This window comes from Geotrypetes seraphini, chromosome 12 (genome assembly GCF_902459505.1).
Source record: "Geotrypetes seraphini chromosome 12, aGeoSer1.1, whole genome shotgun sequence".
Lineage (NCBI taxonomy): Eukaryota > Metazoa > Chordata > Amphibia > Gymnophiona > Dermophiidae > Geotrypetes > Geotrypetes seraphini.
The window spans coordinates 16,396,962-16,423,290 of NC_047095.1; the positions used below are offsets into that span (position 1 = coordinate 16,396,962).

The following is a 26,329-nucleotide window of genomic DNA, read 5'->3' on the forward strand; positions in this document are numbered from 1 at the left end:
TACATATGGTACCCTAATATAAGGCTCCATGGACAATTTTGACATCAGGAGTTTAGCACATTGTTACCACCATTGATTTAGAGTAGTGGTTCCCAACCAGTCGGGTTTTTGGGATAGTCTTAATGAATATGCACGAGAGAGATTTGTATTGCTTGATCTCATGCAACTCTAAGGTTTCAATCTCTGTCTGAAAGAGAACTTGGTATATCAACCACGCCAGGAGAGGAGGTAGTAGAACCCTGATCTGTTATTGATTCGATGCTTTTACATCAGATATCAGGGGTGACATTCTAGAGAGTAATGCAGTATATCACAAACTGTGTCCTGCAGCACACTAGTACCATGAGGCTAGGGAGGAAAGGTGCTGGTGCCAGCTGACTGCCTACAGGATGTGCCTTTCGTGGCGAGAGGCACATGCTGTAGGCAATCAGCCAGTGCCAGTGCTTCTCCTTCTTTCTGCATGTCTACCCTGCCGGCCTTCCCCCCCCCCCCAGCAGCTCAGGGTACATCTAGACGGCCTTCACGCATGTGCGGATGTCAACATGATGACATCACACATTCACATGTCATCGTCACTTCAATGTCACACACTTCCAGGATGCCATGAGCCGCGGTCACTATGTTTAGTGTGTCGCAGCTCAACAGAGTTTATGGGACACTAAAGTAATGACAAGATGGAGAAACCAGATCTGGATGTGGTACAACTAAAATAGATGATCCTGATATTTTTTCTTTACATGTCCTATTGAAATCTGTGATGTTTTTTTTAGAAGTTTGGTTAGCAAGGACCCCATCCTATAATTCTACCAAGAGAAGTGATGAATATTGAACTGTAGAGATTAATAAATAGAATGGAATCCACCTTGACTAATTGTCTCAGTAATATACGTTTAACTTTAGGGAAGTTGATGAGAAGAAACAGCAATATTAATAAGAAGTTTTGACACAGGATCATTGGATGGAATCATTACTGTCTTCTAACCTGATCTTAATGAAGAATGTGCCACTGAAAATAATATTGATATGATGGAAAAACACAGCTTGCTATACTTGTGCTTCATTAATTTTCCATTTAGTAAACTTATTTCACCATTGGAAATGTTTAATAATTGTTGTAGAGGTCTGCAATATATTATGTTAAAGTCTCTGAGAGGTAGTTGGCAGTTGAGGAGGGTGGGATTAATTATACTTCCTTGCATGTGACAATACGGTTGGAAATTTCAGTTGAAGAGACCTGCCATAGAGCCAATCTTGGTGGTGGCATTTTTGATGTCTTCAGGTACAGACAATGGACCTGATATTCAAAGGATTTATGCTCCTACATTTGAAGTGCTTTCATTAAACTATACTGAACTCAGGGCCTAATGCATTCTAATGCTGGACTTTCCTGCACGCTAAGCCCAAATTTAACATGGCACTTTTTTGCAATTTTTTATTTTTTTATTTGCAGGTTGAGCACTAATGTTGCCACAAAACTTGCAAATAATTAACCTGGGGGCACTTAATGCCTCTCATTTAGGAGATGCTAAGTGCTCCTCTATTAAGGGCTAGATTCATGAACCTGCCCGATCGGGACCGACCCATGCCCGATCCGGACAGGTCCGATGGATTCTTCAAACTGCAATATGCAGATGGGGGTGATTGGAGGAATGCCCCCATCTGCTGGCACGGATTGCTGGCGTGCAATCCCCACGCATGCGCAGACCATCTGTAGATGGTCTGCGCATGCCCATCCAAGCCGCAACTTTTTTTTTAACTATAAACTTTTTAAAATAGTTTTTAGCCCAAAGAGCCCGTGGTTTTAACCTGCTTTAAACCCACGGGTTAAAACCATGGGCTCGCAGTGCGGGGAAGGGCAGGAGAGATTTAGGGTGGCAGGCAGGAGAGATCTGGGTTCGAGCAGGCAGGGAGGCGATTTGGGGCAGAGCAGGCAGGAGAGATGGGGACGAGCAGGGTGGTGATTCGGAGCATAGCAGGCAGGAAAGATCGGGGAAGAGCATCGGGGCGGTAGGCAGGAGAAATTCGGAGAAGAGAATGACAAGGGGAAATAATCTGTCCCTGTCACCGCCCGGCCCCGGCCCACCGTCCCCTTCACCGCCCCATCACTGCCATTCCCTTCACCACCCCGTCACCATCACCGCCATCCCCTTCACCGCCCCGTCACTGCCATCCCATTCACCGCCCCGTCACTGTCCCTGCAGCATCCATATAAGCCTTAGTACTGCAATATTTAGCTTATCCCTTCCTTTTAAATCAAAGTTCTGGCTGCTGAACTAGAGAAAGAGATGTTCAACTGGTAGGGCTTTGTTTATAAATTTTTATCAACACAACTAATATACTACTTTATCCTAAAGCAAAAAAAAAGAAAATAAATATAATTTTTTTTTCTACCTTTGTTGTCTGGTTTCTGCTTTCCTCATCTTCTCATTCAATTCCTTCCATCCACCGTGTGTCTTCTCTCTGCGTCTTCCATTTGCTCTGTTACTGTGCCTCTCCCTTCACCCCCCCCCCTCAATTGGCCTGGCACCCATCTTCTTCTCTCCGAACCTCCATAGTCTGGCATCTGTCTTCTTCCCTTCCAGCGTCTTCTCCCCACTCTGTCTTCCACATTTCCCTTCAGGGTCTGTTCCTCTCTTTCAATGTCTGTTCTATTCCTTTCTACCACCACCCTTCCCTCCCTCCTTCACCATCTGTTCCTTTCTACCACCCTTCAGCTCCTCTCGCATGACTTATCTATCTACCTCCCTCCCTCTTATTTTCATGGCACGTTACAATGTAATTTGTGCAAGCCGCTGGAGCCTGCGAGCTCGGTCCCTGTCCCATCCCCACAAACCATATCGCTTCTGCGTTCCTATTTTCCCCATTTCTAATATCTCCCCTATGTATCTGGCATTGCCCCCTCCCCCCCCCCGTGTCCATATACCATCCCCATGGCATGTTCCCTTTATGTCTCTGTCCCTATGCCCCATGCACATAATTTCCCCTCTTTCTTCCTGTGTCCAGATTTCCCCTATCTTCCTCTTCCATATCAGTGTGTCTCTTCTTTCCAACCCCATCTAGCTTCTCTCCCTCTTTCTTCCCACCCCCCTGCTTCCAGCATCTAGCTCACCTGCCTGTCCTCCCTTTTCTTTCCTGCTGTGGGTTTCTTCATCCACTTGGCCCAGAATCTTTTTCCCTTTCACTCCCTCCTTCCTAGTGTGAGCCAGGAACACACGTGATCGTGTGGTACAGCAGCCTCCACCCGCCAGATCGCAGCATTAAGCCAGCTCCTTTCCTCCACCTCATCTTATATGCCGAGTTTGCCGGCTTTCTTTTTCCCGAGCCGCACGCGTTCAAAAAGCCGCGAATGCGTGGCTGCGCGAGTTGATTAATCTTCTCCTCTCCTGCAACTTCCTGTTTCCGGTTATGACAGAGGAGAAGATTGATCAACTCGCGCAGCCGCGCCTTTTTGAATGCGTGCGGCTCGGGAAAAAGAAAGCCGGCAAACAGCATATAAGGTGAGGTGGAGGGAGGGAGCTGGCTAAACGCTGTGATCGGGTGGGTGTGGGCTGCTGGACCTCGCGATCCTTGATGCCTCACTGCGGAGACAAGACCATTCACCGCTCCACGGGGCGGTGAATGGCCTTGTCCCCGTCCCCACAGCGACTACTATTTTTCTTTCCCCGTTTCGGCGGGTTACCTGCGGCTACTCGCGGCTAGCCATGGGTAACAACCACCATGTCATTCTCTAATTTGGAGCAGCAGAGAGCAGGGCAGGGCTTCAATGGAGCTGGAGAGTCGGAAAGCCATTTGCGAGTTGATCGGCCAGCCCAGTCGGTTTCAAAAATTTGTTTGGTGAATCACGTCCCTGTCTACTTTGCATGCGTTTCTCCTCATTTGCATGCATGGATTTGAAGCGGATCGCAGGAGATGTTAGTGAATGGGGCCCAAGGGAAATCTGGTCGCAAAGGAGCCGCAAACTGGTCGGTACACGATCAGTTTGCTTTGTGAATCTAGCCCTATGTCTGCATTGTCCAGTTAGCACATATTAATCAGAATGCAACAATAATTTCTTATTAAAATGCCAGTTATTGACACTAATTAGCATGTTATTCAATTCAATTTTGCACACATATTTTAGAGCTTTGTATAGAATTAGCTGGTAAATTGGGAAGCATAGGAATACTGCTTAAGCCCTTTCTATATAGTTCGCCTAGCCGACTCTATATAGTCCGTCTAGCCGATGTAGGCACCTAACTTAATTGATTAATAGGCTTAATCAGCACTGATAATTGGCACTTATAAATTCATAACTGGCTTTAATTGTACTTAATTGAAAGTTAGGCACCTAACTCGAAAAATGTGGTTCTATAAAAAGTAGGTACCTAGTCCAAAGCACCTTCCTAAAAGTGGTCATGGTTAGGGGCGGATCATAATAACATAGAGGGAAATTCTGTAACCGGTGCTGAAACTTAGATGCCAATAGCTGTCCTACTGGTGCCTAAGTTAACTGAAAAATGCCATTAGAAATGGCGACCCCCCTACTGGTGCCTAAATAAAAGGTGCCAGAATCATGCCTCCTGCCTGTCAGTTGGGGGGGGGGGAGGGGGCTGCTTCAGGGGTTCCAGTAGGAGGGAGTGGGCATCCTTCCTGCCGATGCCAGCAGGTCCCCTGCCGCAGCTACTCAGATGATCGCAGCAGGGATATTCCCCCCACCCCCCAAATCAGCTGAGCCGGCAGAACTCCCCGAAGCGGCTCAGCTGATTAGGGATAACTTCTCCTGCTGCAATCAGCTTAAGGCTGCTGTGGCCTGACTTTCGTATCCCATAGCAACATAGATAGGCAGCTGAAATGTAGGCCAGGGTTTTCCGAGTCTATGTTTCAGCCGCCTATCTTGCCGTGAATTGAGGCTAGGTAGCCACTTTAATCTGCCTAACGCCATTTCCGGTGTTGGCTATGCCTATTTTGGCATTCTGTGGCCTAAAGTGGCTTCCTAGCCGCAATACCAGTTGCCTTTTTTTTAAGCATCGGTAGGTACTTCAATACTGCGGGTTTTTGCCATTTCTGATGCTGTTTTTCAATTAACAGGCCTCTGTTAACGCCCTGGGCTGCAGTAGAAGCCTCTACCATGTCTTAGTAAAAGAGGGCCTAAATAATTTCTACATAATATTTTGGCAGTAGGTAGGGAGCTCCAAATTGCTGCCATCTTATATGGTAATGTAAGAGAAAGCTGCTTCACAGATTATATCTTATGAATTGTGGGAAAACACAACATAAGAGTGTTATGGATGGCCGACGGTCCCGGACGCTGAGCAGCACGCCGGAGGAGACTTTCTGAAAATTTTCTGCTGAACAGATTTACCTACCTAGAATGCCGAAGAGGAGAGGTCGCAGCGCCGCTGGAGCCTCGCGGCGTTCGGCGGTCCCCTCGTTCGGCAACATAGAAGAACTCCTGCGTCGGATGCAGGATATCCCGGCAGCGTCGGCACCCCCGCTGGAGACGCCTCAGAGGGGCGGAAATGAGGTGATCTCCTTGGGGCTAGAGACAACGTTGAGCCCCGACGCTAGGGTACCTCCCCCACCTCCTCAGGTTACCAGCTCCCCACGAGTGGAGGAGCTGCCGGGAGAAGGCAGGCATCTACCCACGGAGGCCAGAGAGAACAGAGAGGGGAGCGTGGAGATGGACTCCCTGAGTTTTCAGGTGAGTCCAAGAAACACCGAGGACTTGGAAACATCAGGGATTACTTCAGGCCAGCAGAAGGATTGCCAGGAACAGCTGAAAACTGGTGAGACTATTCAAACTTTTAATCCTTCATATGTTATTGAAAAACCCAGAGAAGTAACACTAGATTCAATTTGGGATTTAGTGGCTGACCTCGCCAAGTCTGTCAAGCCCCAGCTTTTGCAGCTGGAAAATAAAATTACTTTTCAAGAAACTGAGATAAAAATCATAAAAGTTGAAATTGGTGAATCTAAGAATTCTATTGAGAATATACAACAGGAGTTAAAAGTTACAAAACAGCTTAATGAAGCAATAATAAAAGATAATACAAATATGCGTAGAAAACTGGAATCTTTGGAGAATTTTTCTCGTAATAATAATCTCCAACTGATTAACTTTCCTAGGATAGCCTCGGTGACACCTAGGGATATGTTGAAACGTTATATGTTGGAGATTTTGGGTATTCCAGAGGATACATTACCACCACTTACTCAAGTATATTACCTACCAATGAAAGCTATTAAATCACCATCTAAACAACAGGAGAATAATCAACTACTTAATGTTTCAGCAATCTTGGAACTTTCAGATAGAGAGCTAGTATCTCCGGCAACATTGCTTCTTACTGTGGCTCTTGCTCCAGATAAAAACTGGTTGCTTAGATTGTTCTTTAGAAATAAAATGAAAGAATTTCTTGGACAAAAAATATTAATGTTTCCAGACTTGGCACGGGAAACCCAGAGGAGAAGGCGAGAGTTTCTTTTGATGAATCCAGGGGTTACATCTCTTGGTGGGACTTTTTTCCTTCGACACCCTTGTAAATGTATAATACAATACCATATGAAGAAATATGTATTCTTTGAACCATTCCAGTTGACAGCCTTTTTGGCAGGAACTCGGCTGGATGAAGGAAAATTAAAATCAAAGTGAAGTGCATTTGAATAATGATATCCTTTCTCAGCCAGGGGATCTTGTTTTCCTAATATTTGAATTGATAGTTGTTAGCAGTTGTTAGCATTTGTTAATATGTCCGCCTTATCCTTCTTGGATCTAATGTTGAGGACTTGAGCTGAATTTAAGCTAAATATTTATTTTATTTTATTTGATTATTATGTATTTTACCTTTGAGTATTATTTTCTTGCTTTTCTTCAACTTTCTGTACAAGTGGATACTTGATTTATAACATGTAAAAATTTGATAAATAAATAATAATTAAAAAAAAAAAAAGAGTGTTATGAGAATTTTTAGATCCATGAAGCAAAGAAATTATTTCAGACAAAAAAGATGGGGCACATCCAATCAGTATCTTAAAAACTGTTATACTTACTTTAAATCATATTCGGGCTTTCATAGGAAGCCAATGCAACATAGAATGAAAAGCTTTAACAGGCATATCTACCGTATTTTCACACATATAACGCGTGCGTTATACACGATTTTACAAACCGTGCATAACCATGCGCATTATACGCATGAGCGCGTTGTACACATTTTTTTTTACATAGTTCCCCCCCCGACGTCCGATTCACCCCGCAGGACCGCTCGCACCCCCACCCCGAAGGACCGCTTGCACTCGCACACGCACCCCCACCCCGAAGGACCGCTCGCACCCCCACAGCCTCCCCACCCCCCACCCCCATCAAGGAGAAGCTGCCTACCGTTGTCCTGCTGCTTCCTCTGCCGGCTGTCCCGCCTCTTCTCTGAGCCCTGTGTCTGCGCTGCTTCCTCTTCCAGCGGTCCCGCCCTTTCTCTGACGTCAGATAAATTGTGAGCCTACCGGGACAGATAGGGAAAATGCTTGAGTACCTGATTGTAAAAACCGCTTCGATAACCTTGATAGGCGGTATATAAAATCCTAATTAAAAAAAAAAACAACTTAGAGAAACCAACAGAAACAATATTGCAAAAGTCAAGTCTTGATAAAATAAATTGACAATTATTGGCATGGATTGGCTTGTTAAACAATTACATTGCGTATGCAAATCGGCAGTGCGCACAGATTTGCAAGAGCAACTTTGGCTGCAGTATATAGAATCTGGAGGTGAGTCCCCATGTGCTAAAATAACCTGATTTGTAATAAAATAACCCAGCTGCATTAGACTTTATTGCCAGCCGCAGTGGTGTTAGCTCCAACGCTCATAGGAATTCTATGAGCGTTGGCACTAATACCACTGCGGCTGGCGATAAAAACGCCTAACACAGCTTTGTATAAGGGGGAGTATGCCCCTCTTTTAATAGGCATGATGTTAATAACCCTTATAAGGCCCGACATACTTTCCACGCTTAATACGTATAAATGCTCCAATGATTTATGGACTTCATTACTGAAACTGGGATTGAAGTTACCTCTCAGGAGGTGCTTAATTAGATATGGGATAGTTTTATCAGTGAAAATCAAAAACTATTTATTTGATTCACTAACAATGTGAAATGAAAATTAAATATTAAATAAATATGCCTTCATTTAAATTGCAAATGATTTTGTAACCTTGTAAATTTCAGGCTCTTTCATTTCTTATATAGCTCCTAGTTTTCATAATCCTGTTGACATAGAATTGCCAGAAATATGTTTTTATTTTTTTTCAATATTTTATTATAAAATATTTTATATTTCACATTTCATTTTTGTTCGCTATACTGCAAAATCATTAAAAACATCTGATGTGGAAAAATAAGTTAGTCTAGTTTATAGGGGTAGTAGACTGACAGTGATTTGGGCTCCCAGATTATAATAGAAGGCATAGGCCCCTAAAAGGATTAAACTGCTTTGGGCCCTCAGGTACTGCCCTATTGTCCCAGTGGTCAGTTCACCCCTGCTAGGTTCTAATTTTCAATTTATAAGGATAGATGTTTTCTTTCAGAGTATACTTTCATATTGAAATTCCAAGCAGTTGCTGAGAAAACCAAAACTGTTGAGGGTGTCTTTTTTTTTATCACCCTGTATGTAAAATGTAAACCACTTTGATTGTAACAATTGAAAGGCAGTATAGAATATCAAATCCCATCTCCTTTCCTTCTGTACAAATCAAAGTAATCTGCTCTATTGGGAAACTGTATTTAAGTAATGTTTAAGACAGCTTTTTCATTACAGCAGAACTGTTTTAACTGAAATAGCTGTAAAGAAACATTTTCCTTTCATGAATAATGTTTTTTCATTATTTAAATAACATGAAACCATAAATGGTTTTACACAGATTATCTAATGGAAAAAGGATCATCCATGTAGATATCTTTATTAAAACTTGATATACCGCCAAAGGTTATAACAGTTCTCAGCGGTTCACAATTAAATCACAATTAAAAAGGAAAAAGACTCCATAAAAAATATAGGACAGACCTAACACTCACACACAAACACAGAGAGAGGAAAAAACCTCCCCCGCCCAAAGAAAAAAAACTCCACACACATGTTAAAAATTGAAATGACAGATAGATCTGTTGTGTTTAAGAGGTATTTTCAATTTTCAGTGTATTTTACGAGAGGCTCACTCAGCACAGATCCTTGTGTAAAGTACATATAAGGCCAAGGGGAAAGCATGTATATTTGACACACCACAGGAACAGCCATTTAAAAAAAAAAAAATCACCTAAAAAAGAATCGCACCATTTGGGGTTCTATACTGTATATATCAGTGCTGACAATTACATGTAGGGTATATAGACCCAATCAAATATGGTGGAACACCAATAGTATATATAATGTGATTCAAATCAAGGGAAAAAAGACCTCAAAATACCCCAAGAGTGCAATCAATAAGTCACAATCATATTGGGGTTGGGTATCATCATTGGTCAAAAACCCTTGAATGCTTGAATTTTAAAATTTTTAATTAAATTTTAATAATTTCATAATGCTTTCATGATTAACTCTTAGTTAATATAGTGATAAAATATCTTTCTTCTTGCCAATGAGCATTAAATAACCAGCAATTGTGTGTTCAAAATTCAACTGATTTTTGACTGGCTTATCTATAAGATACCATTAAGCACTTATCTTAATAACCTGACGGAGGCCCGGTCCGTTTCGCACCGATAGGCTTCTTCAAGGGTAATGATAGGGCTTACTAATTTAAAAATTCAAACATTCAAGGGTTTTTGACCAGTGATGATACCCAACCCCAATATGATTGTGACTTATTTATTGCACTCTTGGGGTATTTTGAGGTCTTTTTTTCCTTGATTTGAATCACTTTATATATACTATTGGTGTTCCACCATATTTGATTGATTTCTATATCTTCATTTTTGGACACTATTTGGTTTCCAATTATCTTATTCAGGGTATACAGACCCAAAATTTCTTTGTTTAGTTTCCCATGGCATTAACCTCTTCGATTATTGACGTCTATCAACAAATTTAAAGGTGATTTAAAAATATTTCTCTTTTTAGATGCATATCAAACATGCTTGACCACACTGGATGAGTCGTGCTAAATAAAAAATTAAACAAATGTGTTTATCCTCCCCCCATCCTTTCAAAATTTTAGTTTATCTTCTTTACCTCATTTTCATGTTGTCTATGATATGTTTATGTTACTAATTAACTACTATCCTTTTCACATTGGATTTTTAGATTGTAAGACACCCAGAAGGTTTGCCCATGGTGCAGTATAGTAAGATTTGAATAAACTTGGAGACTTGGCAATCTTCCTAGAGTGTTCATTATTAAGAGAAAAGTGCTTAAGGTTTCACGAAAGAAAAAATTCTATAAATAGCGCTTAAAATTTGGCACAAAAAAAATCAGTGCTGAATGGTATCCTATAATGGGCATTCTTGGATCGACTCCCTTTATAGAACATTGCATGGCATCAGGATTCATGCTCAACCTTTGGAAACAATATGTTATACCAAGTAAAACCAGATGTGAATCCTGCTGCGCAAGTTGAGGACATATCCCTCAAATTCTATAACACTGGGCACATTTTAAGGGCATGACCCAGGCTTGCTCATTCACCCTTTGCAGATCCTTGTGAAATACTTATGGACTATTCTGTAAATGGACACATAAGTGTGTTTTCTTGCAGAACTAGCATTTCTACTCCATTTTAGCATCTTGTACCCATTAGAATGTTTTTTTCATGCTGAAAATTTAGGCCCCGATTCCGTAAAGTGTGCCTAACTTTAGGCGTGCTTTAGACATCCGATTTAAGTGGTTAATGAGTGAGTTAAGGGTCTTAACAAGCGTTAATTGGGACAGATGATGTTAGGTGTCAGATAGGCGTTCTCAGAATATAGACACAAGCTAGACGCGAGTTTTGGGGAAAGTCGCGTCCAAGTATGTAGACATGGGCGTTACAAGGGCATAACATGGGCATGATTAAGGATAGGCACCACATAGATGCTAGTTAAGCAGCAGACTGTGTCTAAACATCGTGGAAAATGTAGGCAAACGAAAAGTTGGTCTAATTGTGGTTTCTGCTTGGCCTGAGCTTGGGTTTCTATGTGTGTAACATAGACGTACTTTGGGCTTCCGAAATGATATATGTTACCTAGACTTCAGGAATCGTTTTTTGCCTCTTTTCTCCCTCCTAATAGATTTAATAAGCCACCATATCAATAGGGCACATCAATATAAACATATTGCATGGAAAACATTGTACTTTTCTGCCCAAACAGTAAATGATTTATTAATTACATCACCTTTGGCTGTCCTGCTTAAAAAGAACCCACTTTTTTCTCAACAAACAGTGCTGCAATCAACTTTCTTGAGAGCAAAGAAAGAACATGAAAAAGATATCATTATTGCACACATTACTTCATTTCTCGGTGCTTAAAAAGAGAAAAACCAGATACAGACCTTAACATGTATTTTCCCTAATTGCATAATGGAGCTCTTCAGCTTCACAAAGCTGACCGCATTGTGAGGTCATCAAGGTGTACCTTCAAGGTAGTATGCCACAATTAAAAGATGCGCTGGGTGTTGAATTCACAACCTCTGTATGATCAGCCCAGGATTTTAACACATTGAGCTATAACAGCTATTCAGGTGGAGCTCACTGCCCTGTCATATCATAGTTGACTGACCTGCCTATGTATCATCTGATTAGCTATCATATCACAATCACCACAAAGAAAGCATTTCTGGCTCACCAGGTTAATGTGCCTTGTTGCATCTTGTCCATCTCAAACTTCCTGGTTCAAATCCTACCTTCACTTATTCTAACAGCTTCCTATTAGCTGTCATAAGAGAGTCTAGATGGTGGACTTTGCTGTTTTTATCACATTTCCCTTTCCAGGCAAACTTATTTTCTCCTTCTCATGGCTAGGTCATCCTAAGCTGTCATGGAAGGAAACTTCTCCTCTGACAGAGCAAAGCCATTTGTGGCTCACCAAGTTAATGTGCCTTGTTGCACCTTGTCCATCTTCTCAAGCTCCCCAGTTCAAATCCCACCCTCATCTTCATGCATCCTAACAGCTCTCATAAGTGGTGGACTTTGCTGTTTTTCATCAGCATTCTGCAGTTTGCAGGCACAGGTGCATCAGATACATTCATCTTCTCTCTGCTACAAGCCATTGTGGTAGGAATGTATTTCCTTCTATGCCCAAATCACACCCAAAGCACGCCCAATCAGATTTGAAAGTTTTCTGGTGGGAAGTCTTAACAGTGCCTGTGATGTCAGACACTGCTTAGGCATGCTTAGTATAAGAAGGTCCATCAAAGCAGAGTTTTCTCTTTTAGGACTCCTATTCTGTCCTGATTCTGAGACCTTACCTTTCTTGATTATCTTTTAACCTTTTCTTTCCTATATTTGCCACAACTCTCTCCATTCTACAGGACCATTAGCAGCTATAGTAATTTGCAATTTTGATGTTTGTCTAACCTTTTTCATCTTTCCAGGAACTCCTTGTTAGCAGCTAAGATAACAAATCTAGGTGAGAATGATATATTGCTAGCTACGTAGGTGTCTTTATTAAATAAAAGCTCAGGCAGGACTAATTTCTTCTTTGGGACTCTCATTCTGTGTTATTGCTTATGGTGATTCTCTATTAACCTTTTCTCCTCCTGATATCTGCCATAACTCTCTCCATTCCACAGGGTCATTAGCAGGTCTGAGAATTAGTGATGATAAAAATGGGTTCCAGGAGTGTGGGCTAAAAAAACCAATGCTGTTGGAAACTTTAGTGCTAACAAAATGGATATGCAAGTTACATGAATATGTGGAACCTATGATACTGGGAAGATGGAAGCAGTGCTTTTCCTCATAGAGCTAAAGGTAATTCTTTGTAGAGTCATAATTGATAGGCATCCTTATTATAAAAAAGGAACATTGTTTTTTTGCTTCTGTTCATTCTAGCTGTTATTCTGAGACTGTGGTGTGACATATTCTCCCAAGACTTCTGTTTTTTTATTTTTGCCACAGATGTATTAACATTTCCCCTCTTTTCTCCTAATTTCAGGTTCCCAGAGTGGCTAAATGACTCCCCTTGTGTTTCCCAGAGGCCAGAGCAGGTCTGTTCAAACTGGGTTCAGCACACTAGCTTGCACCTGGCCAAAGCTCAAATACCAAAACATAAAGAATAGGTGAGAATGATGTACTGTAACCTTTCTTTGCCCTTGTAATGAATTATCTACATTTTCACAACACTAACGTTTCACACTTTTTTCCTTCAGAAGGGTGTAGTATAGAAGATTTTCTGAGAAAACAGTCAATTAGGCTGTCTTTTACAAAGGTGCACTAAATCCACGCATGTGCTAACTACTGAGGCGTGCATAGGATAACATGCACGTGTTAACATTTACCATGCGCTTAGGCGCCGTTAGAGTATTCTAAAGGTTAACGCTTGCATATTATCCTATGGACGCGTTAGTAGTTAGTGCGTGCATGGATTTAGTGCACCTTTATAAAAGACAGCCTAAAACTCACCAATCAACTCTTAATTTGTCTCAATCCATCTTTCTTTTTCTTAATCTGCTCCTTCTCCTACCAGGAGCAGATTATGGGACCTTAACAATTGAACCACAAAACAACTTGGACCTAAGAGTGCCTTACTCTGCATACCATCTCATCAAATTGCAGTTGCCTAATATTACACTTGCATGCTGCTTTCCTGGACTGCAATAAAAATCTTATACCATGTTTCCCTTTGTGCTTATTTATATTGAGTAGTAGCTAGATATTAGTGTTTCCTTAATAAGCACCACTTCAGCTATTTGGTCACATTAACCTATGTGTTATCTAGTGTTCCATGAGGCCCAGGCTGCAAAGGGGTGGGTGGGGGTGGCAAACAGGGTAGCTGGCATGTCTCTTCCTCACAGCCTGCAGCCAGCATAATATTTGAGAAAATGAAATTGGATGAGAGCTGGAGAGGATGAGCAAGGTGCAATGAGGTGCCTTAACTTGGTGGCCTTTTTCAGTCAGGGGAGAGGTTTCCTACCCTGACAGCTTGAGATATGCTTAACTGCAGCCATTTTGGCATGCCTTAACTACTGCCATAACGACGCCTAAATGGAACAGTATAATCAAACCAGAATTGCTATGATTTTTTGGCTTATTATGTAGCACAGTGGTTAGAATGAAGGTTGGGGTGTGAGCCTGGTGTGGGTTCAACTCCTTCATGTCTTTCAGCTGACACAATACTCATTTTAATAAAAATTACAAGCTACAGACCAATCCAATCTAATTTTCATCTCAAACAGCACAACATTAGCAATACTAGAATAAATCTATTCCAAAAGTGGAGTTTCCAATTGATAAAAACAGTAGTATAGTATTTGACTAAATGTCACATTTATTGAATCATACTTGAGATTCTGGCTTTTGAGACAATGAAAGCGGTGCTTTAAGCCATTGAGCTAGCAGTCTTTTGTCTCAGCTAACTGTGATATGATAGCTAAGCAGCTGATACATAGGCAGATCACTAAGCTATGATATGACAGGGGAGTCAGAGAAACTGGAGGGAAAGGTGGTGTAGCTCAATGAGTAAAAGTGCAGTGCTGATCTTAGAGGTTGTGAGTTCAACTCCCGGTCCATCTTTTACTTGTGGCATTCTACTTTGTAGGTGCACTTTGATGATGTCACAATGAGGTCAGCATTGTGCAGCTGCATACCTCCATTTGCAATGAACTAGAAGCCACATTCAGGTCTGTTCTGTGTTTTATTTTGTTTTTAAGCTTGGCCAATTGAAGTTATGGGCTTTCTCTTTGCTTTGAAGAATGAGCTGATTGTAGCAATGTTTAATGAGAAAGAGTGTGTTATTTAGAGCAAGGAATCACTTCTAAAAACCTCTCAAATAACGTCTGTGGGATGCCCAGAGAAAGCTGATTTGATTGAACTAGGCTGCCTAAAATAGCATGTAAATAGCATTGGGGCCAGAGTGCCAGTGGTACATTCAAGCTAATGGAAGATAAAATATGTTTACTAGGGATGTAGGTTACACGTGTAAGTTGCACATGTAGGGGCCAGAGTGCCAGTGGAAGCTAATTGAAGATAAAATATGTTTACTAGGGATGTAGGTTACACGTGTAAGTTGCACATGTAAGGTACACATGTAGGCTACATGTCTAGGATACACATGTATCCTACATGTGCAACTTACACGTGTAACCTACATCCCAAGTAAACATATTTTATCTTCCATTAGCTTGAATGTACCACTGGCACTCTAGCCCCGATTCTGTAAACTGCTTCTAGTTGTAGACGTGCTTTAGACGTTCGTGTGGCATTTAGGCTTCCGATAACCATTCCCAGAAATCACTACTTTTTCTGATATAGATATAAGATAACGTCCCTACGATGTTAGCTATATATAAAAATATGTTTTTTACTGATTTGTTATTATTTCAGTGTGAATTTTGAAAAAATGTGACATGCTTACACGCTAACCTTCACTTTAATCCGCTGTGTTAGACAATGAGCCTTGAACCCCTGACATATGGAAGATAAAAGGAGTGTTTTAAGGTATAGAGCTATAGAGGGAACTTTGTTTAGAATTTGGTAACAGAGCCTCTACAGACTAAGCAGATGAGAAATGGCTTCTTGTAAAAGCTGTGAGAAGTGAAGGAAATGATTAAAAGTCAGTACAGGTGTTTTTGGCCGAACAATAAAGCACGCCCAATCAGATTTGAAAGTTTTCTGGTGGGATGTCCTAACGGTGCCTATGATGTTAGACGCCACGTAGGCATGCTTAGTATAAGAAGGTCCATCAAAGCAGAGTTTTCTCTTTTAGGACTCTTATTCTCTATTATTGCTTATGATGATTACTGAGACCTTACCTTTCTTGAATATCTTTTAACCTTTTCTTTCCTATATCTGCCACAACTCTCTCCATTTCACAGGACCATTAGCAGCTATAGTAATTTGCAATTTTGATGTTTTTCTAACCTTTTTCTTCTTTCCAGGTAAATATGCTGCACCTATGCAAGGAACTTCTTGCTAGCAGCTCAGATACCAAATCCAGGTGAGAATGATATATTGCTAGCTACTTAGGTGTATTTATTACAAAAAAGTTTAGGCAGAACTATTTTTTTTTATTTTGGACTCCCATTCTGTGTTGTTACTTATGGTTATTCTCCTTTAACTTTTTCTCCCCTGATATCTGCTACACCTCTCTCCATTCCACAGGGTCATTAGCAGGTCTGAGAATTAGTGATAATAAAAATTCAGTCCAGGTGTTTTGCTGAAACACTCATACTGTTTGAATCTTTGGAGCCAGGAAAATGGATATGCAAGTTAGATGAATATGTGTTAACCTTACCTGAGAGTGGAACCTATGATGTTGGGAAGATGGAAGCAGTGTTTTTACTCAGAGCTAAAGGTAAATCTTTTCATATAACAGGCAGTGTAAGAACTCATTGATAACTATTGCCAGTGTGATAACTATTGCTTAGGTGTGTGTGTGTGGAAAAACATCCAAAGGATATCCAATTGGTGCACATAGTTTTGAAGGGAAGTTCCTTATGGGTGCCTAATTGGTGCTTAATAGGGTTCAGATGCAGCTACCTTTTCTTTTTAGAAGTCTAACAGTGTTTGTGCTTCTGTTCATTCTAGGTGTTATTTTGAGATTGTGCTGTGACATATTCTCCCATAACTTTTTATAGATGACTTTCTAACATTTTCCCTTTTTTCTCCTGATTCCAGGTTGATTATGCTCATCTCTCCAATGTGGCTAATGACTCTTGTGTTTCCCAGAGGCCAGAACAGGTCTGTTAAAACTAGGTTCGGTACACCAGCTTGCACCTGGACAAAAAGTTATTATTAACAGATCAAATACACAATCAGAAAGACCTTTGCTTGCTTACTCTAGATATTCTTCAATTGACTGCAAATTGTGCTTACTATCTGCACTGTTATACAAAACAGTATATTGGTGAGTTTTAGGCACTCTTTTACACAGGCGTGCTAATTGAATGCATGCGCTAACTGCTAAGGTGTCCATAGGATAACATGCACGCCTTGCTATGTAAGTGTTAATATGGCGCCTATCTGTTACAGCGTGCATGTTATCCTATGGACGCCTTATCAGTTAGTGTGTGCATGTTATCCTATGGACACCTTATCGGTTAGTGCGTGACTGTTAGCCTATGGACCCCGTATCGGTTAATGTGTGCCTGTTAACCTATGGATGCCTTATTGGTTAATGCGTGCATGTTATCCTATGGATGCGTTAGCAGTTAGTGCATACATTCACTTAGCACGCCTTTGTAAAAGAGGATATAGTTTTGTGCTCATATTCCACACTAACAATTTTCCCCTTCCTCTTGTAGGCTGGCACTTGATTTTGACCTAGGAGTGGCTTACTCTGCATATTTGTGTATCTGTGATCGATCTCATCGAACTACAGTTGTATTGTGTTACTCTTGCATGCTGCTTCCCTAGACTGTACAAAGATTCATGATTTGAGTGTCTAGCATGTTACATGACATTCTACAATAAAAATCTTAAAACTATTTTTGACCTTGTGCTTATTTACAAAAGGCAGGCCAGGGCCCATTCAGATACTATAGTGCGATAACCCTAACCCTGTGTGATATGGGGACAACAGAAATGGGGTGGTGTAACATGGATGCTGTGCTATTTTTTTTTTTTGGGGGGGGGAGGAGGATGGCATGGACTGGCATGAGTCCCATTTAGTTGTATGGAGCTTTCAATTGAGGAAGTGTTTAAGGAACACAGCCTGTGGCCACCATCCCTGCTTTTATAATGCCGCCACTCTGCTGGAATAAAATCTGATTTTCTTCTAGTAGCATTGTTGCAGGTGAATACTTTAATAAAACTACACCCAAAGGATGCCCAATCAGCTTCAAAGGCAGAATCGCTAATGACGCTCAAAGCAACATGTTTCTAGGATGTCCAATGAGACATCTAAACTACCTCACAGCCTCCAAACAGCATATTTGAGAAAATGGCATTATATGGGAGCAAATAAGGTGGGATTTCAACTGGAGAGCTGGAGAGGATGAACAAGGTGCCTTAACTTGGTGAACCAGAAATGGCTTCTTTCAGTCAGGGGAGATGTTTCCTACTATGACAGGTCAGGATGTACTAGCCATGTGAAGGTGAGAATAAGTTTGCCTGGAAAGGGAAATGTATGGATGAAAAATGGCAGTCCACCATCTAGACTCAGTAAGCTATGATATGACAGGGCAGTGAGATTCACCTTGGGTTGTCTCCTGGCATGTATTCTAGCAGAATTAACTGCAGCCCTTTAGGCATGCTTGGAGTGCTTCAATACGGCGCTGATCCTACAGCCATAACGACGCCTATGCTGAACAGTATTATAAAAGCTGAATTACTATTATTTTATGGCTCATTATCTAGCATAGTGGTTACAATTAAGGTTAGCGTGTAAGCCTAGTGTGGGTTCAACTCCCTCATGTACTTCAGCTCACAAAGTACTCATTTTAACTCAAAGAATTACAAGCTACAGACTAATCAAATATAATTTTCATCTCAAACATCACAATGTTGCAATACTAGAAAAAATAAATTACAAAAATTCTATCTTAGACTCTCTTAGCCCAACTGCTATATGCCTATGTACTCTCTAGACTAGACTACTGCAACTCCCTATTCAATGGCATCGCTGCAAGAGATCTAAAACGCCTCCAAAAGTCCAGAACTCAGCAATTTGAATCCTATACAACCTCAGCTACCATGTTCCCATTACTCCAGCGCTCTATGCAGCTCACTTGTTACCAGTCAAAAAGCGATGATCTTCAAAGCCCTGGTCATGACACACAAGAGATTCTACCTCAACAGAGCATCCAAGCTATGCTTATATACCCCTAACTGCCCCCTCCGCTCCAAAGAAGAATAAAGACTAAGCATTCTCGCAGGCATATAAACGATCCTACAGCCATTTCCTACCTCAGCTATGGAACAGATTACCCACACAGATCAGGTCACTAGACTCACTAGACCTTCTTCTTCTGTCAATCGGGCCATTAAAAACTGCCTCCTCAATATACTTCTCCTAGTACTCTTCGCTATGACCAGTCTGGTCTCTAGAATAAGCTCTGTTATTGTCTACTGTAACCTATTTGTTGTCATGACTAGTCTGTTTTCAAACGATTGTGAATGTCTACTTGTAACCATTTCTGAGCTTCTGGGAGAATGGGATAGAAATCGAAATAAATAAATAAATAAATAAATAATAGCAAGCTGTTAAGAAGTTGTTAGAATTAGCAAAAGTGACAGTGGGAGTTGAACCGGTGATCTGGAGAGGATACAGGAGATGCATTAACCTGCTGAGCTAGAAAGGCTTTGTTTGTGGTAACTGTGATATCATTCCTAAGCAGATGATACATAGGCAGGTCAGTAAGCTATGATATGACAGGGCAGTCAGATCCACAGTTGGAAGCTAATGTAACTCAATGTGTAAAAGCTGTGTGTTGATCTTGCAGAGGTTGTGAGTTCAATTCCCAGCCCATCTTTTAATTGTGGCATTGTACCTTACAGGTGCACCTTGATGATCTCACAATGAGGTCACCATTGTGCAACTAGACACCTTCATTTGCAATGAACTAGAAGCCACATTCAGTTCTGTAATGTGTTTTATTCTGTTTTTAAGCTTTGCCAAATGAAGTTATGGGCTTTTTTTGCTTTGATGAATGAGCTGATTGGAGCAATGTTTAATGAGAAAGAAAGTGTTATTTTGAGCATGAAACCCTAAAGCTGTGATTTTCATGTGCTGTAATTAGCTCATAACATTGCTTCTTTAGCCAGTTTTAAATTCAATATGCTTGTATGGACGTGTCCTGTTTATGTGGTGGCTGGATCACTAAATAAAATCCCTGAAGTTCACTTTTGAAAATTCCCAAATCTGCCTAAATCCCATTCAGAGAAACATGTATCAAATAATGTCTATCTGATGCCCAAACAAAGCTCAAAGGATGACTTACATGGTTGCCTAAATACCATCCATAGAACTCACTTCTATCAGACTAATGTCTTTCTGAAGCCCAAACCACATCTATCTAAAACCCAAACAATGCTCAAAGAGCTTCTAGGAGCTAATTTTACAACTGCTATGCTGCTTCTTGTGTAGCACACAGGTTAAATTTCCACCCTTCTACACTGATGTTCCCAGTTCAACTCCAAGTCAGTGCATCTCAATAAAACTAAAATATTTTAAATATCCTTTTAAAGATGGCATAGTATATTAGTTTTTTTATTTTTATTATTTAAAGCTTACAATCTTGAAATAGTGAAGAAAAGGACTATAGGGCTCCGATACTTTACTATCTTGGGTGAAGGGTGGTATTTAAAGATAGAAATACACTCCCAATAGATATTTCTCTCTTCAAAATGAAAAATAGGGATTTCAGCAAGAATCAGCACTATCTGCAATTCTCTTCAACATTTATTTGTCCCCTTTCGGAAACCTATTAGATTAGATGGGGGCTTCTTATAGAATATATGCTGATGATGTTCAATTCTTTTTCACAATTGAGGGATGAGGTGAGAAACTGTCCACAAAATTAAAAGGCTATATGAATAAGATCAATGAATGGATGTACGACAATGGTTTAAATCTGAATATTGAGAAAACAGAAATAATGTTTGTAGGAGAATGGCAGGAACACCTTTGGCCCCATAAAATACTCTTAAATGGGCATTTGATTACAGTTAATGAGGAAATCAAAATGTTGGGAGTAATTCTTGATGCAAAATTATAATTTAAATCTCAAATAGCGAGAGTAGTGCAGGCTGCATATTTCGCAATAAGAAAATTACTCCAATTTAAAAATTTCCTATCAGGTTGGGATCTCAGACAGGTTCTACAAATGTTAGTGCTTTCAAAGCTTGATTACTGTAACAGTACCGGTAATTACCTGGGCCTTCCATCTGTACGTCTGAAAGTCAGCAGTGTGCGTTTTAATGGAAAAATCACGATATGAACATATAACACCAATTTTAAAGAAACTGCATTGGTTACCAATATACTCTCGAGTTCCTATTTAAAATTTTGAAATACCATATATCCCATCAATGGATATATGGTATTTTACCTGATTACCTGACCAAATGCCTGAAAATGTATAAACCAAGTAGAGCATTAAGATCAGAAAATAAAATGCTCTTAGATGTATGACAGAGATAAATGTCAATACCAGCAAATCCTGCTTTTCAGTTGCAGGTCCAGACTTATGGAATGAGATATCTGGAGTGATACAATTTTATAAAAACGTGTACCCTGTTTAGGAAGTTACTCAAGAGGCACTTCTTTGTTTTTACTTTTGATTGATTTAAGCAATTTATGTGGATATGCGATAGTTAAATATGTCCTTGAAGAAGAAAAGACAGCAAGGTTTGAAGGATGTCTTTTCACCTGATTTTATTAATTGTTGGTCCAGTAATGTTTTGTAAAGTTTATTGTATATCTTTGTTCATTAAGTGTGTATGCTTGCTTGTTAGCTGCTTAGGTTGTAAGTGGATTATAATTTTTTTTTTTTAATAAATAAAAAAAAATACGCACGCAAGCTAAGTGAAAAACGCCATGTAAAGTGTCTACTGGTGCCTAAAAAACTAGCACCAGAATTGTACCTCTGTAGGTGCTTTACAGTGCCTAACACCATTATAGGCGTGGCTAATGCCGGAAATGGCATTAGGCGCTATAAAGCACCTATGGAAACATGATTCACTTCAAAGGTAGATGCCAGAAATGTAGGCTGGAGGCACGATTCTCTAAACAGCGCTGTTGCGTGATTGACACAAACAACAGGTGGCCACAGACAACAGCGCCATTTAGAGAATCCAGACCTAAATGCATAAGCGCACGCAAACATGTTAGTGCATGCTAACCACTAAAGATACCCATTATATTTCTATGGGTGCATTTATTTATTTATTTATAGCCTAAGTGGTTTACATTCAGGTACTCAAGCATTTTTCCCTATCTGTCCTGGGGGGGGGGGGGTTTCACACTTTATCTAATGCACCTGGGGCATTAAGGGCTCCTTATACTAAGCTGTGCTAGCGGTTTTAGCGCGCGCTTAGCGTGCGCTATAATGCCACGCGTGCTAGGTGCTAACGCCTCCATAGAGCTGTCGTTAGTTTTTCCACATAGCGCGGGGGTTAGCACGTGCTAATCTGCAGGGCGTGCTAAAAATGCTACCGCAGCTTAGTAAAAGGAGCCCTAAGTGACTTGCCCAGGGTCACAAGGAGCAGCATGGGATTTCAACTCACAACCTCAGGGTGCTGAGGCTGTAGCTCTAACCACTGTGCCACACACTTCCTTAACACATTTTGCGCCTTCTAACGTGATTGCATGTGCTAACGCGCTTAGGGCCCTTTGATGAACTCCCCCCTAAATTAGCTTTGAAAATTTACTAGGCCTGAGTGCTAAAATTTGTACTCAAAATTTCACTTAATTCCTAAATTTAAGAGGATAAAAAGTAAGTGACAGCAGGATCTAATTTAGGGGAGGAGAAAAAAAAAAGGTTAGGAGCTTAGCACTCATTTTCAGCCATAGGCTCATAAATTTAGGCATATGAATAGCAGGCCTAAATTTATAAGCATGACTTTTAAGCTCCTCAATTAAGATGAATTTTCGGTGCAAAATTTTAGCTCCTAGCTTTTGCTGAAATTTTGCACAAATTCAGCTTTTCTGAATATTGGGCCCCATGATTTTTTCCAGCTAGGTGGGATACTTTGATACTGGAACTTTGTATAAAAGGTGCTCTATTGATTTCAATGTAACAGTTTTCAAATTAGAAAAGTCTATTTAATTGATGAATTAATGTGCGTTATAGATAACACAGAAGTATGACAGTGATAGCTATCTGGAAGAACCTTTGCAGCCAAAGTCCTTGAAAGACCGCATCGTTAGGCTCTTCTCTTGGATCTCTGGATTTAAGCATTTCGAGCAGCTGCACAAAACAAGGCAATAAACATATTTGTGCGGAAGCACACCTGTGTGTTGGATTGTAGTCAGAGTGCTAAGGCAGCCTTACCATCTGCTTAACCTTCTGTGCAGGACTAGTTCTCAATAATACGATGGATCTTATGGGAGAAAGTCTGTTTTCTAAGCATTCATCACAAAATTCTTGGTGTCATTGATATATTCTAGGAATTGAATTTCTTTTTAAGACATTCAGGGGTCCTTTTAGTAAACTGCAGTAAAACGTGGCCTTGGGGGGGGGCCCTTCCACGAATCTTTCCCATTTGCAAAGGCCATTTTTACTGCAGCCATACAAAATTCCTTTTTTGAAAATTACAGACAGCATTTACCGCCACCCATTTTCTTGGCGGTAAGGGCTGATGTGTTATCTGTGCACTAACTAATTAACAAGCAGAAAGATAGATGAACTAACTGGTTAGCACAGGAATGCCCACTCTCCGCCCCTGACATACCCCCTCCCAAAAAATGACACAATAATATTTAGCACAGGGTTCGCATGCACGTGACAAAACTAATGGAGAGCACTTTAGTGCGTCTCATGTTAGGCCGTTTTTGCCAGATTAGGCACAAATTAGCACCTAACACAGTTTAGTAAACAGTCTTTTCAATTCCTATAATGCAGGGGTGTCAAAGTCCCTCCTCGAGGGCCGCAATCCAGTCGGGTTTTCAGGATTTCCCCCAATGAATATGCATGAGATCTATTAGCATACAATGAAAGCAGTGTATGCAAATAGAGCTCATGCATATTCATTGGGGAAATCCTGAAAACCCGACTGGATTGCGGCCCTCGAGGAGGGACTTTGACACCCCTGCTATAATGTATTAATGAGCCACAAAAACAGGAACAAACCAAAAACATTACTAAAGAAAGGAAGTGGATAAAAATTTCTCTAATTAAACTGTAGAATTGCCAATGGATGCAAGTTGAAGAATACTCTGGTTGACCAATGTTCAGTAAACTGCTTAATGACAATAGATAATATGGGGCTGATTCTATATCAGGTGTCTAAACTGTCCGACGCCTACAAAAAGGCAGTGGCCATGTGTCATTCATGCTTAGGCGCCGTTTGTACAATCACGGCTAGCGGCACCTATGTAAAACTTACCCCCTTTTTTACTAAGGTGCGCTAACCAATTAGCACACGCTAATCGAATTAGTGCGCGCTAAACACTAACGTGTCTATAGACTACCATATACCTGTTAGCATTTAGCGCGTGCTAAATCGATTAGCATGCACTAATCGGTTGGCACACCTTAGTAAAAGAGGGCCTTGGTCACCTGAAATGTAGGTGAGGGTCTTAAAGGCCTCCATTTTAGGTTCCTAAGTTTTTGGGAAAATCGTGCTTAGCAGTGCCTAACTCATACTCCGCCCATAGAAACATCCACTTAGACAATATTTTGGAATTTTTTTTTTGTTAATATGCATATGTTTCGCTGTTTGTCTATTTATGTATGCTGGTTGTAACCCATATAGATTTGGGGATATGCGAGACATAAATGTTTTAAATAAATAAATAAATAAAACGGGCACCACTAAGCACATTAGAATAAGCGCCTATCTCCCAATTAATTTTTTTAACACTACCAAAACCCTTATCCACTCCCTCATCACCTCTCGCCTAGACTATTGCAACCTGCTTCTCACCGGCCTCCCACGTAACCATCTCTCTTCCCTTCAATCTGTTCAGAATACTGCTTCTGCATGACTTATATTCCACCACAGTTGCTATGTTCACATCACCCCTGTATTGAAGTCACTTCACTGGCTCCCCATCCACTTCCGTATACGGTTCAAAACTCCTCTTATTGACCTTTCAAGCTCCTCAAGATCTCCTCTCTCTTGTTTTTCCTTACACTCCTCCCTGGGAACTCCATTCATTAGGCAAATCTCATCTCTACTCTTCTCTCTTGCTACACCATACACCTGGAACAAACTACACTTCTCCCTCGTCATTCGCGGGGGATATGGGCAGAGCCGGACCGCGAATACCGAAAAAACCGCAATTATCTGGCTTTGAACTACCCCCCCCCTGCCGCCTTCCCGGCCTTACCTAGTGGTCTAGAGGGCTTTCCGGGCAGGAGCGATCTTCCTACGCTCCTGCCCCATGCAGATCGCCATGAGGAAATGGCTGTAGGGAGTTCCCGTCGTTGCTCCTGCCCCGAAAGCCCTCTAGACCACCAGGTAAGGACGGGAAGGCGGCAGGGAGGAAAAAAAGATGGATTTTTAAAATATTTTTATTTTCTCCCTCCCCAAAAAAATTCCGATTATATGAAACTGTGGGTGCAGGAACCGCGAATGGGGAGGGGGAAGTGTATCTGAATCAGTAAATCAAGCTCCCCCTCCCCATTTGCGGTTCCTGCACTCACGGTTTCATATAATCGCAATTCAGATCCAGAGCAAAAGCCCACCTCTTTGAGAATGCATTTAACTCATAACCCCGTCATCTTAAACACCCTGAGAAACTCTCTAAGCCCCTACTTGGCCTGTTGTCTGTTAATTTAGATTATAAGCTCTACTGAGCAGGGACTATCTCTTAAATATGAGGTTGTACAGCCCTGCATATGCCTATCAGCGCTACAGAAATGTTAAGTAAATGCCAGTAGGTACAATTCTCTAAAGGACTTGTGCACCTATTATTGAATCATACCTCATGCTGGTCTTTCCCACACCCATTTTTCAGTGCCATTTACTGAATCTAGCCCATAATGTATAGCAGAAAAAAAAAATCTTCCATCTCCCACATCCTTCACAAAGAATTCAATTACTTTTCCTAGGAAAACTCTGAGTCTTTGGGCTCCCTTTCCTAAGGTGCGCTAGCGTTTTTAGCGCACGCATGAAATTACTGCACACTAAACCGCACGGTACGCTTCTAGAATAACACCAGCTCAATGCTGGCGTTAAGGTCTAGTGCACGCGACAATTTAGCGTGCGCTATTCCGTGCGTTAAGGCCCTAACGCACCTTAGTAAAAGGAGCCCTTTGTATTTGGGGCAGGCAAAGAAGACTATAGGCCTGTATGAGTTTTCAGAAACCTGCACTCAAGGTTCAGCTTTTAGTGCAATGTTGCCTTAATGAATAATGCATAATTAAGAAGCATGTTTGTTTTTAAAACAGTATCATTGCTAGTTCAAATGAGAACATGCAAAACAAAATGGAAAATAATTAGTCTAAACCCTTTAAATATTCTGTAGCTACAAAGAAGAGTGGGATGTAACTGTTTTTCTTTTTGTTCATTAGGTCTTGCTTTTGTGCATGGTTTGGCATTTTTCTGGCATGTCTGCAT

At 40.9% G+C, this 26,329-nt stretch overlaps 2 protein-coding genes across 2 annotated transcripts in view; one reads left to right on the plus strand and one right to left on the minus strand.

The window, feature by feature from the left end:
* PLPPR5 (phospholipid phosphatase related 5) overlaps positions 1-26,329 on the plus strand; it is a 198,065-nt gene that overhangs the window by 152,025 nt on the left and 19,711 nt on the right. The gene's annotated exons all lie outside the window — the stretch shown is intronic.
* The window catches only part of LOC117346065, a 191,441-nt gene that overhangs the window by 59,223 nt on the left and 105,889 nt on the right, over positions 1-26,329 (minus strand). The window contains exon 6 of the mRNA XM_033915358.1: positions 7,361-7,475. Within this exon, the coding sequence (XP_033771249.1) occupies positions 7,361-7,475 (115 nt within the window). The remainder of the gene's footprint in view (positions 1-7,360; positions 7,476-26,329) is intronic.